This window comes from Folsomia candida, unplaced genomic scaffold (assembly GCF_002217175.1).
Source record: "Folsomia candida strain VU population unplaced genomic scaffold, ASM221717v1 Fcan01_Sc006, whole genome shotgun sequence".
Taxonomy (NCBI): Eukaryota; Metazoa; Arthropoda; class Collembola; order Entomobryomorpha; family Isotomidae; genus Folsomia; species Folsomia candida.
Genome location: NW_019091198.1, coordinates 3,157,138 through 3,169,824, shown reverse-complemented (window position 1 = coordinate 3,169,824; position 12,687 = coordinate 3,157,138). Strand labels below are relative to the sequence as shown.

The 12,687-nt window shown below is 36.3% G+C and overlaps 1 protein-coding gene and 1 long non-coding RNA gene across 2 annotated transcripts in view; both read left to right on the top strand.

Moving 5' to 3' along the window:
- The first annotated feature begins 301 nt into the window (after nt 1-301).
- LOC110850935 overlaps nt 302-12,687 on the top strand; it is a 40,243-nt gene continuing 27,857 nt past the window's right edge. The window contains exons 1-2 of the mRNA XM_022098542.2: nt 302-1,499; nt 12,040-12,175. Of these exons, the coding sequence (XP_021954234.1) occupies nt 1,356-1,499; nt 12,040-12,175 (280 nt within the window). The 5' untranslated portion in view covers nt 302-1,355. The remainder of the gene's footprint in view (nt 1,500-12,039; nt 12,176-12,687) is intronic.
- Nucleotides 4,216-5,430, top strand: LOC118435984. Its single transcript, XR_004835097.1, has 2 exons — nt 4,216-4,995; nt 5,075-5,430. It is a non-coding gene; the product is annotated as an uncharacterized LOC118435984 (long non-coding RNA).

Below are 12,687 nucleotides of genomic sequence, written 5' to 3'. Positions count from 1 at the left end.
TTCAGAAAGAAAGATGAGATAAATATGTGATTCATGCAAAAACGTTCATGCTACTCTGACATGATTATGATATTATGTAAAGAAATGAAAGATCTTGAATCTTGAATCTCTCCATTTAGTCACATTTTTGCAGAACTCTAGTCATCGTTATTGTTTTTTAATGAAATTGAGTCCATTTATCTTCTAAAACAAGCTGAAATTGGGTGTGAACTGGACGAGTTGAGTTGCCAAAGCGCACTGTCTACGCTTTTTAATACCAAGTGCCACCACCAGCAAGAGATCTCTTCGCCTGTTGCAGTCCATTTGCTCACTCAGTCACCACTCACCTGGCGAATAACAACAACGCAGCGTCTCGACCGCTTACCCCAGCATCATACACGGCGAAAAAACCATAATACCGTCACCTTGGGACGTCTCTATTAAAAAGCACTTACCTCAGCACCACACATTTATTGCATCTCTGTTAAACCTCACTCTATCAATTATCATTCCTGTGATTTAATTTAATTTTACCCAGTTAAATTTAAATACACACGTTGTTGAAGGGTTTAGGAGCGAGTAAACTCAAAATACCCCGAATTATGCTGTTCCTTTTTCAACCCTTTATGCGGCCTGAGGCAACATGGCCGCGCAAGTGGGTTTAGCTAATAATAGACCAGTAAAACATAAATAAAGTGCATGTGAATCGTATACTTTTTGAAACTTGCAAATCCGAGGCAGCTTTTACGCGAAAGAAAATATAACAGTTGTGACATTTTTATTTGTGCGTCTTGCGGAAATATTTTGTGTTACCGGATGAAGAATACGACGACGACCCGGGTATATCATCCTAGCGTCACATGAAAAGACTGTTATGATCTGGTAAATTAATTATTAACTAAAAGAAAGGATTATGAACTGGTTTAAGGAGTTGGGTAAGAATTTAATGCCTAACGTACTATTTGAGAATTGTCAATTGTTTGGAAGAAAAACAATAGATACTTGGTTTCTATAAGTCTACCCTACTGTGCATGCAATCAACGCGACCAATGACCAAAGAACTATTGTGTACCATTGTTTAATTTCGTCAACCTCAAAACTGAGAAGGAAGCGACCTAATACTACAAAAAATGAACAATTATTATACTGAGACTTATATAAGTGCAAAGTAGCAGCATCTCGTCTGGATTTTTTTGGTGTCCAAGATTCCAGTGACATATCAACTATCCAACCAACCACCACCTATCTACAACCTGTCCAGATATCATCATCACTTATTTTGACTTGTATTTATCCGTGCTCCGTTAACATACCTGACTTATTAACCCCCTACGGGAACTGGTATTTTAAATAAAGAGACAAAAACAGTCGCCAAGATGTGGAAGTGTTGCTTCACCAAAACCTACGAAGCCCCGGAAGTTCTGGAGTTGGACTTTCGCCACTCGTCCCTCATTGAGGTTCCTGCCGACGTTTTCACCTTCGAGAGGACACTGGAAAAGTTGGATTTGGGTTCCAACCAGGTACTTTCTCAACTTTGATCAAATTACCAACACATTACATAATAAGTAAATACGTCTGATTCTTGAGAAGTGAGGAAAAAATAGGCTAGGAAATCTTACAACTACTATTACGTAATAATTTCAGTCAGACTCTTTGTATAGGTTATGCATAGTTGGGTCAATTGAATAGGAATGAAAAGCCACCCGGGGCCTCATTCTACGAGTTTATTCATTTCATCCCGAAAAAGTCGGGCATAACATTTTACAAAGTTTGATAAACAACCCACAATCAAACCACCAAGTAATAGTTGTCAAAGTCAAATCAAGTGGTGAAATTATTATGGTCCTTTGTGCGATCAAAAGTTTATTGAGCATAATGGTATTTCGCTTTTTGCAGTAGGGTTGGCATAGGTTAGTGAAGTTGTAGTTTGATCATTTTGGCTCAATCTCAGTCATTTTGATTCAGATTTTGTCTGCTCTGCTCGGAGAGGAAAGTTGAGTTGAGAAAGTGTTAGGGAAAGTCCTGCATGGACGAGAATCAGGGAAAGGAGTCTTTTATTGCGTCCTACTTCTTCTCGTACGCAGATTGTTCATGAAACGTTATTGGAATATTACCGCACCGTCTCTTAGCTAAACGTGCTTTGATTCATCCTCATCATCGTAGTCATTCGCAACTTGAAACTTGGCTATAAAATTTATTCCTTTGGCATATCTCTAAATAACTCATTTTCCATTTTAATGTGCTGACTTAATTCCCATGGTATGTCATACATCTGACTAATAATTTGTGGATTATTATACATGTAAACTGCTTCATATGAGATAATATATGGAATTATATAGCTTACCATGACACAATTGATCCGCATACAGTTGACGCATCATCATTTCGGAGTTTGCATATATATACGAAGAGTGTCTGGTTGGTTGGGATTAGGTATTTTGTTATGTGTGTTTCGTTTGGTTCCACATATCCGGTGAGTGTTTTGTTCATTAAATCATCCTCCGCCCCACACTTCGTAAGCCAAGTATTTAACGTACAAAAGTAGCGTGCAAACCTTTTTTGGTGAGTTAAAAATTCATGAAATTCATGGGACGCATGTAGAAACGTGAAATGAATGCACATACATAAATATTAATTGACAAGAAATGTTTTACGACACAAACAAACACACACACAAACACAATCGCGATATGCGAGGAATGATGGTGATACGGTTGCATGCCAATTCTATCAACTCCATAATATGCAACGCTCGGAAAGAATCTAACGCTTGGATGGTTGGCACTTTTACAATTTTTTTGATTGCTTTATTATTTGTTCTTGTCTTCTGTTTAATATAGTCATAAAACTTGGGAATGCTATTTCTAAGCATGATAATCTGATTTGTGGACTAAACCGATAATGCACAACCCGCAGGAAGCTAATCCGATTTGTGGATGACCCAAAATCTTTCAATGTTAAATGTTATCTGGTTGAATAACTGGAAAACATACAAATTTTATGATTTGAAGAAAATTCCTAGGAAGCATGGATTTTTATGGAGATTTTAATGCACGCCAAGACGCACAAAATCTTCCCATCATTTTTGACATTACTCCAAGAACGGATTGATGGGTGGATTGATTTTTGTTATATTGACATACGAGCAATCAACCCAAGAAAATTTTGGTTTAGAGCCGTTTCTTTCAAGTAGCGTAGCAAATTGTGCTAGCTGTAAAAAAAACAAGTCCCGATCCGTGTTGGTCCCAGATTCTGTTGTTCTGTTTATGTATTGCACTCGAGCAAATCTCAAAGTGAATCCAATAGGCCAAACGAACCATGCATTTACGAATGAAGGAACAGTGATAAAGTCGGGAGAAATAAAAATTGGGGTGTCCGGGATGAGATATGGAACCGATTTTTCACCTCCGCTTTTCAGGAATAACTTGCTTCTCCTCACTCCTTATTTTTTTCTCGCGACATTCCTTGACGTTGTCACGTCAAGAAGGAACAAATGCAAATATTGCACTTTCCCGATTACTCGTTGGTTGTGACGAAAAGACATTTAGATTAGGTTGGGAATAAGAAAAAAAAAGTAGGAATAGACGCGATGTGAATTCAACTTTTTTCATTACACGGAGATATTGGCAATTTGTGTTGACTTTTTCACCACCTTTTGTTCTTCTTGTATTTCTTTTTCTTCGTCTCTATCTCTGCACCCATTTACATAAATAAATATTGCTTGAAAATATATGGTCTCGTCTGGTAGTCAGTTACACAACCAAAAAGCAGAAAAACAAAATGTAAGTAACACAGGCCTCGAATTGTATGATGTGTGCGACATGCAAATATTACAAACTTTTATTGCTTTAAGCTAGAGCTATCTTGACAACTGTGATCCTCTCATAACATAATATGCCTTTCAAATAAGGGTATCAAAGACGGGTTGGATATCAATACATAAGTTGTCGGCGTAAACTTTCATGGTGATGATACCTGCTTTTATTTCTCGGCTGCTTGTAATAAAGCCAAATGAAAAAAAAAACGTACTGCAAAAACTAATTGCAACTTGTTACGATTGGCCCCGAGTTCAAGATTTTTTTTAAACTAGCAAATTTCATGTTTTAAATGGCTGTATAATTGGACAAATCTCCTTAGAGTGAAACTGCTGTGGTTTTTAAGTAGATAGTTAATTGGGATTTTCCATAGTTCTCAAAAACTATATTTTTTATCTGTTACACAATTTTGAGAGCGGATTTTTGTAGATTTTTTTTGCAGTCTGACTGGATGATTAGCGTTTGAACATATCATAGTCGTGTGAGTGAGTCGATCGTGTGTACCTTCAATTGTTAAGGCAAAAGAGTTGGAATGCGGGTCGATGATGATGTGAAAGATAATTGGTATTCTCAGTATTTCATTAAACAGATTGACATACCAAGCATTCTGATATCGTTGAAATATTTGAGGTATTTTTAGGTGTTAGGTTTTGTGGTTGTATTAAAACCTGTGATATTGCATACTTTCTGGGATTCGTAAAGTGCCTCATCTTTCCACGTGCTGTGTGCTTTTTGAAGCTTTTGATTTTATGGTTTTTATATAAATTATGTATAAAATCCTGCACTTTCTCCGAAGCACTTTAAAGAAATTCTCCCCTGTATTATTCATACTCATATTACGAAGTACAAAAAAATAGTTTGGTTTAATAATGCACGTCTCGTTTGCAAAATAAATTGGTATCATCATCACGAAAAATGATAGACATACATGATGAGCATCGCCTGCTAAGTATGCATTATTCGATGATCTCGTTGACTATTGATTTAATGCCTATCCATAATCCGTTGGTCCATCCGTTAATAGAATGGAGCATCTTTGAAGGGAAAGCTACTCAAGTTTTTTGTAAATCCTTGATCGCAATCTTCTGCCAAGGGTATTTCACATCATAATAAAAAATTAACTGCGCATATTGTCATTATATATTGGACGAGGAAATCGAAATTGGTGTTTACGATCAGATGAAGAGTCTTGATAAAGGTAATTTTAAAAAGTGGCTGAGTGGCTGAGCAGACAAAAGTGGTGTTTTATCAAAATCTGTCATGTGATTCAATTTCAGGTTTGATTGTATATTCGCTTTCGCAAACTCTAAGCCGTCAATCGAAAAAGTTATCGATTCTCAAAAGAAAGACGCAGCAGCAGCCTCATGGATCCGTTTCAGAAATCATCTAAAGTCATCTGAAGTTTCCATTTGATTCGGACGTGCACATGTATGATGTGGTGATGTAAATTGTACGTAGACTGCTGCTGACAGGCCTTCAAAATAGAATTGACGAGATACATATGCAGAGCGTGGCTTTTAGATTCGATGGATACATTTAATATTTTTGTTGATGTTCAAACCTTGATAACAACTTGTAACAAAGTGCTTTGAATTTACTTACTATAATAAATTCCACTCTGTCATAAAATGAATGTATGCATGTGTGCAACCTTGGCATTGGCAGGTATTTTGTTTCTCTGCTCTTGAATATGATCTAGTTTTTGGATTTTACTGACGTTGTAAACTTAAAAATGCATGCGTTCAAGTGCCAAATGGCTTTCACGATACGATGGTGATAGCGTGTTTTGAACATTTTTTGTCATTAATTGCTCCTGTGTGATCATAGCGTCATTTCCGACATAATACTTCCCAATTCTTGTTGTTCTTTTACATCCATGCCATGATCAAGATTGACTTTAAATGTTGACTCTGTCTACGCAGTAATTGTTTAGTTTTAACAATGCGCATGGTTAGTTAGTGACGTAATTATCCTATTTACAGAACCAGAAGTGAAATATGGCAGATTCACGATGTTTTTATGAGACCGACTACTAAGCAAAATGTGCCTGTTAGTCCGGAGTCGGCAATGTTTTTGAGTTTTAGTATGATTACATGGGCAAATAGTGGCAGACTATATTTTTAATGATTTTCTCAAATCAAATTGGTTTTTATTATTCCTTTGAGTGTCAACATTCGATGACACACTTTACTTGAAGAGTTTGCACACTGGTACGCAGTAGTAAATTTCTTGGCCAAAACCTAATATCACCGATTCGAAATTAAACTACCCTCTTTAGTACATGATCAATAGTTTAGAACAATGGTAGAAAGTTGAATTGTTCAACTGGTTATGGAGTGGCCCAACTAATACTAATACTAATACTAATAATAATACTAATATAATAATACTAATATAATAATAATACTAATACTAATACTAATAATAATAATACTAATACTAACCTACCCTAATTTAAAACTACAAAATATTGTCATTTGATGAAAATACATCGTTGAAAGTATCTAAACAAAAATTTCTACACGTATTTTGACCACACCCCTGACCTGTGGTGTACCCATGCCTCACACCTCGATTCCCAAGAGCAAAATTAGAAAAAAATTGAATTGTTCGAGTTATATGTTTTGGCATGCAAATTAAGCCATGACCAGTGTAGGTGAGTCCATTTGTTTAAGGTGTCGAATATCAGTTTTAATCAACCGACAATGCGTCGATGTTTGAGACTGTTTTCAGATTCAATTCAATGCACTGCACGTCCATCAGTTTGTTTAAAAAACAGATTTTTATAAAGTTAGTGTTAATCTTGTTTTTCCAGGACATTTTTGTACTTAATCGATTTGTGCATTATTGATGAGATCGTATTCATCCTTGTGTAAATATTGTATGCATTTCGACTCTTTTGTTGTGTTTCCTATGTACAAATACGTGAGTGAACAGAATAGTAGGGAGAACATGATCGTGTGATTCTGCAGGAGGCTTCCCTTATCTGCTGCTGCCGATTTATTTCTTTTAGAGGAGCTACTGCTATATGTATGTATGCATGCTGTTTGTATAGTTTTTAATGCGTTTCACTGTGTGCTTATCAGATAGGTTTTCCTAGAACCATTCCCAAAGGAATTTTACGGTTCTGCTAAGTTTTAATTGTAATATTTTGAACAGATGAGGATAGCTTTGATAAATTTTGAAGGGAAAACTGACTGGTGGAGAAGTTTTCCAAACAATCGGCAAATTATGTCTGAAGTTGAAAGATTAATAAGTATAAAGGGATGCTTATATCATAATAAGATTGACTTATTATAACCTGGAACATAAAGTAGCACTATATTGTCTAGATACGGATATGCATACAAAGCCTTATGTGAATCTGGATGATTAACTGCACAAAGTTAGTTCCCTTTTTGTGCTCCTCATTCTCCAGTGAATCTCCAGTATGGTTTCTAAGTGGGTATTATTATGATACTAAGTAATTGTATGGTAACTGATAACCTCCTGCGCTGATTGAATTATATGCTTGCCTGTAATAATGTAATTGTTGTGAATTACTTTCTACAAAGTAGCAGAGATCTGATTATGCTTTTCCTTGTGCTCTATTATCGCATTGACTGTGCTCGCATTATGTTGCGAAACTAGATCGGCTTATGGTCCTACCGTGTTCTGGCTAATGAAATTATTTCACTTTCAATCGTCTAATAATCCCTCAATTACTCTTCCCATTTATTACAAATTTATCGTGTATTGTTCGCACGCTGCAATCTGAAGATACCGTATAATTTCGTCTCTGCTCACCAATATGTACACTCATACACACATGATGAGTGTATATACGTTACACTATTTCATGTCGAAGTTTAATGCATGTGATCTGGTTGTTTTGCGAGATTCAATATTGACTTGTGGACATAATAATGTATTTTTTCTTTCATTTCCTACAACAATATGGCGACCATATAATTTCAGCGATAACAACGACTCTTTGTTATCTGTTATTCTTCACGTAATTTCTGCTGCGTATTTTTGTAATATAAAACCTCGATATTCTTATCAGGAGCGACCCTATGGGGTGACCCATACCGATTTTTAGAAATTACTTTAAAAACATTAAATCCGGCAAGGTCATACCTAATGGCTTCTCATGAAAGGATATGAAGTTAAAAGTGAGCGAATTTTAACCAGAGTGACCCTGGAGGGTAACCCATACCATTTTTTAAGTTTAATTTTTTCCATCTGAAATTTGGTACGAAGGCTAAAAACCACTTCTTGATAGCAAATATAGCTGTGGAAGTTCAAAGTGGTAATATTATGTCGGTCAATTCGGAGAAAAATTTAGAAACAGCTAGGACTCACGGAGTCAGGGACTCTGTCCCTGACTCGGGCTATATGGAGTCTGCACTGTAGGTTTTGATTGATATGAAAATTTCCACAGCCCAAAAACCACTCCCGAAGTCCTGTCCCTTCATCAAAATTTTCAGACCATCAACATTGGAAAAGCAACTCCTAGAGGTAATAGGAGAGCTCCTATTTACCAGTAGGAATAGTAATAATAATATAGGTAATAAAGTGCCAATCCGAGTATTGACGATCATATTGAGTTATCCAACTATAATAACGATCATGTCTCGACATTATTTATGAGATCGAGCATAGTGGGACATGCATGCAAAAGAAATAGTGTTGCTTGTTGTTGGCGGAAAGAATAACGGACAATGTGATAATTCTTGAAACATTTGCAGTTAAGAGAGGATAATTTTCATGTCGTGGTATTTGATATTTTGTTTACATTCCACACTCTGCTGGTGTTTTGCTAAAATTGAGGAGAACAGTGACATGGTTTGTCCTGACCTTTTTTAAGACGTTGGATAGATTATTATTGTTTTGTACTCGTAAACGGAACTCTCACTGGCTTAAACTATTTTAAATTAGTTCAATAAATTTCCTTCCAGAATTTTTACGAGTAGGATTTGTTTGTCAGTATAAAAATAAATTGTTATCTTTTGTGTTTAAAATCAATAAAGGCAAATATGTTCTTCTGCTCACACTACTATTCATTTTACTTTTGTGTGCATTACAAACAGGTCATTGGATGGAATTCCTACATGTTTATCTCTGTTGTTCTATTTTATAAATGTTGGCTTGCAGGACTTGATTTCCCAAAACCCAAGTAATATCATTTTTTCCTGGATGTCAGACAGGAGCAAATCGCATAAGTGAACTGAACCTGTCAATTTACTGATTTTTCTATTTTTTCCACCATAAGCTCAAATGTCGGGGCAACCTGAGACATTTGGCGCTATATGTGGAACATATAGTATGTTGTCAGGCACTCTTATGGGAAATGTCGGGGGCTCGTACAAAAAAACGGTTGGGCGTAAAGAGATGCCGTAAAGTGCATTAGATGCCTCTCGAAAAGTTTTAAAATGACTTTTTTCTAATTCATGGTATCTTGAACCATTTTCAAGAAATTCAATAAAAACCGATTTTTCGGTTTCGAAATCATAAATGTTTCGCTGAATGAATTGGGTGCATAACACAAAGTTGTATGTAATAGCAAATATGTTCATAACCGCATTATCTATAATATTTACTCGAAAATTTTTTCGAAATAATGCTAGGTACAGGCGGTAAGTTCAAATTTCCGAAAAATTTTGCAATTTCGGCTACCAATTTCTCCACTGAGCTACAGCCTAGACGATACATTTTGGTAACCTAAACTAAACGGGATCGTATTGGGGAAGGTCCCGGCTAGTGCCCTCGACTGATTGACTTTTTCGAAATAAGCCTTGGTTTTTAAGATATGGCGCGATTTCTAAAATTAAAATCCATAACTCATATTTGGTATGAAAAAATAGAAATTTTCAGCGGTTTTGCCGCATAGCTTGTACCATGAGCTGCTGGTTGGTAATCATGCCTTTGATGCATCTAATGAGCATAATTTGTTGCCAATTTGAGATGCCATTTTCAATCGCTCAATTTAGTTTTGTAATTTGGTTTCTCTATTCTTACCTAATTGTACTACTTACTGCACGGTTCTGCTGATAAAGTAGTGACCATGCCATCGTGCATTTTTTTATACCTGATAATTTTCTGTATTTCTTTCCTTATTGGAATGAATACATTGATATTTTGAAAAGTAGTGATAGTGTCGGTCTCTGAAAAATATTTTCTGGTAGAAGTTGTCGAGTTCAGCCATCATCGCCATTCCTTGACGGACGGGTCTTCTTCATTTGTCTGTCTAAATTTTATGTACCAATTTTCTATATACCTTCTTATTTTATTTTTAACTATGGCCACAGGTAGGAGCATAAACATATCTAAAATACGCTTTATGTAAAGCCTTGATGGATTTATTAAAGAGTGGAGAATACGGACTCGGCTGATGTAAAAGGAACAACATCTGATTGAAATTTTAGACAAGTGTTCATCATTCAGAAATGCGCGTCTCTTCTAAATATTTGAGAGGTATGGGACCATGTTGTTATTGCAATATGTCTAGAATGACTACGATATTCTTATTTCAAGCCGAGGTCCAAGATGCATTTCTTGACGTTGTTTAGGATTAGGCAGACTGCGTCGATTTTGCAAAATAAGATAGGAGAACAAGATTTGTATGTTGAGAGCATGTACGTACGTATGTCTTCTTGTACAGCAGAATTATCAGTGTGTGCACTATGTAGGAGAGACTTAATAGAGGGGAATGATGCTGGCAATAATGATGTAAATGCAGAAATGAATTGAGATTCAACAACGAGACGGGTCGGATGGAGAAGATGTAATAACTACCTCATGTACAAGTACAAGAGTACAACAACACTTCCATTTCTAGAATGACGATAATATTTATGGCTATTGCTAATGTAAAATGTAAATGGAGATTGCATCTGTAGCCGTTCATAACGTGTAGGAGAGAGTAAAATGAGTCTTTTTAGGAGCTGGGGATTTCACAAATGGATTGGAACTATATGGAAATTTCATAAAAGTGAGTGTCAGTAAACGCTCTACCGGTCAAAAGATTAACCACCACAGAAAATTAGCACAATTAAAGTCCCCTCTCACTCGTTGGGGTAGGCATCATCCTCTTTATATTGTTAACAAAGGAATGCGTCGCGAGATCTAACTAATGTACATGATCTATGGGATGGATGATCATCATCACATCACGCGTATTGTTTTGGGTTTTATTAGAAAACGTAATATACATTTTTAAAAGATTCGATTTGTGATGAAATTTATGATTTTATCCATCAAAAATCGATCTTTTAATACGGAGATTCTAGCCGTCCGGCTAGACCAAAAAATTTAATAAATATACCATCAGACAAAGGAGAATAAATAAAAACATTGGGTGAAGCTCAACCCTGAGGTCGACTCCTCCCCCTCCCCCAGCAGAGTCGATGCGAAATTTTCAATTGGGCGTCGCGAAACAATGTTATAAATATTCAAAGCGAGGGGGAAGGATGAGACTGGGAAGATACTAACGCTCGTCCTTTGTAGACATCCAAGTGAGACTTGGAAAAAATTTGTTCAGTTTCATGAAAAATTGGTCATTACATTTAACGAATTTAAGGTTATAAGCTATATTTTTGAAACTTGTCATGTCAATGGTACATATATTGTGTGCAAGTCAATAATGAATTATGTCTGCCATTTGAGCTGCCTACAGTCATTAGTTGTTCTCGTTACTTTATTACAGTGACATCAACATTTGACATCTTTTTAAATGGGTTTGCATGCTGCACGCTGCAAGTCATGTTGTTTAACGTGATATTTCGTTGTTGCTCATTTTCCCCCAGTTTTTACTTTTGACAGTTGACTGCCAAATTGTTTCTGCAAAAATATGTGCACTTTTTCTGCTGCATTACTCGGCTTTGTTTATTACAAGGGGTAATATGGACGCATTACTGGCGAAGATAAATCGCACAATTGTTGGAACGACTCAACAATATATCAATTAATTTTCATTTTTTAACTAGAGTCAAATTTCATCAAAATTATTCCGTGTTACTCCGTAATTTTCACTCAAAGTAATTAGTAAATAATTTGGAGAGTCCATAGTAGTAGTAGTGAGCATACACATGAAACAGTTTATGTTGCCGGACGTGCTTCATAATTTGTTTCTTTAAAATGCAGCAGGTGTGGTTTAGGTGTGTGAAGAGGTAGACAGAAGGTTAGAAATTAGAGGGCGATGTGTTGAAATACGCTTTTATGCTAAGTGTTGCATTATAATTTACTTTTTTACGTTTTTCAGATATCCGACTTGCCTCCATCCCTATTCCATTGTCACGAGCTGAAAGAGCTGGACCTGTGCGATAACGATTTGATGTCCATCCCACAAGCAGTTGGGTCGTTGACACGATTATGCAAATTAGATTTGAGTCGCAATGGTGAGTTGTTTTTTACTTGGTCATTCAATTATCGTTGCCTCATTTCAGTCACTCCTGCATCGTCCTACCTCATCATCATCATCATCGTCAAAAGATGAACTCAACTCCTTCTTGCGTACTCACTCATTCGCCAAGAAAGAAAAGAACAAATGCAGTTTCAACTGCACTGCATCTGTGATGATGGCGTATGATTTTTTTGCGCCGAATTTCTCATAGGTTATAGCTTCTAACCTAGAACTCTGTAGTAGCACGTACGTATCCGTATACATATACCAGATTATTATATGGATTCGGTGAAGATCGCCCCAGATATATTTATGTGCGGACCTGTGCGGTTAAGGAGGAGACTCATACGCGTAAAATTTCCTCGTATTCAGTTGATTGGGCTGATTGGACGTGCCCTTTTTGTTTTAGGGAACTCTATGGAGCTGGGGAAGAAAGTAAAAACAAATAGAATTGCATTTATCTTGGCGTGATCAGCAAAGATGAAATGCCATGTAGTCGCCTTATTC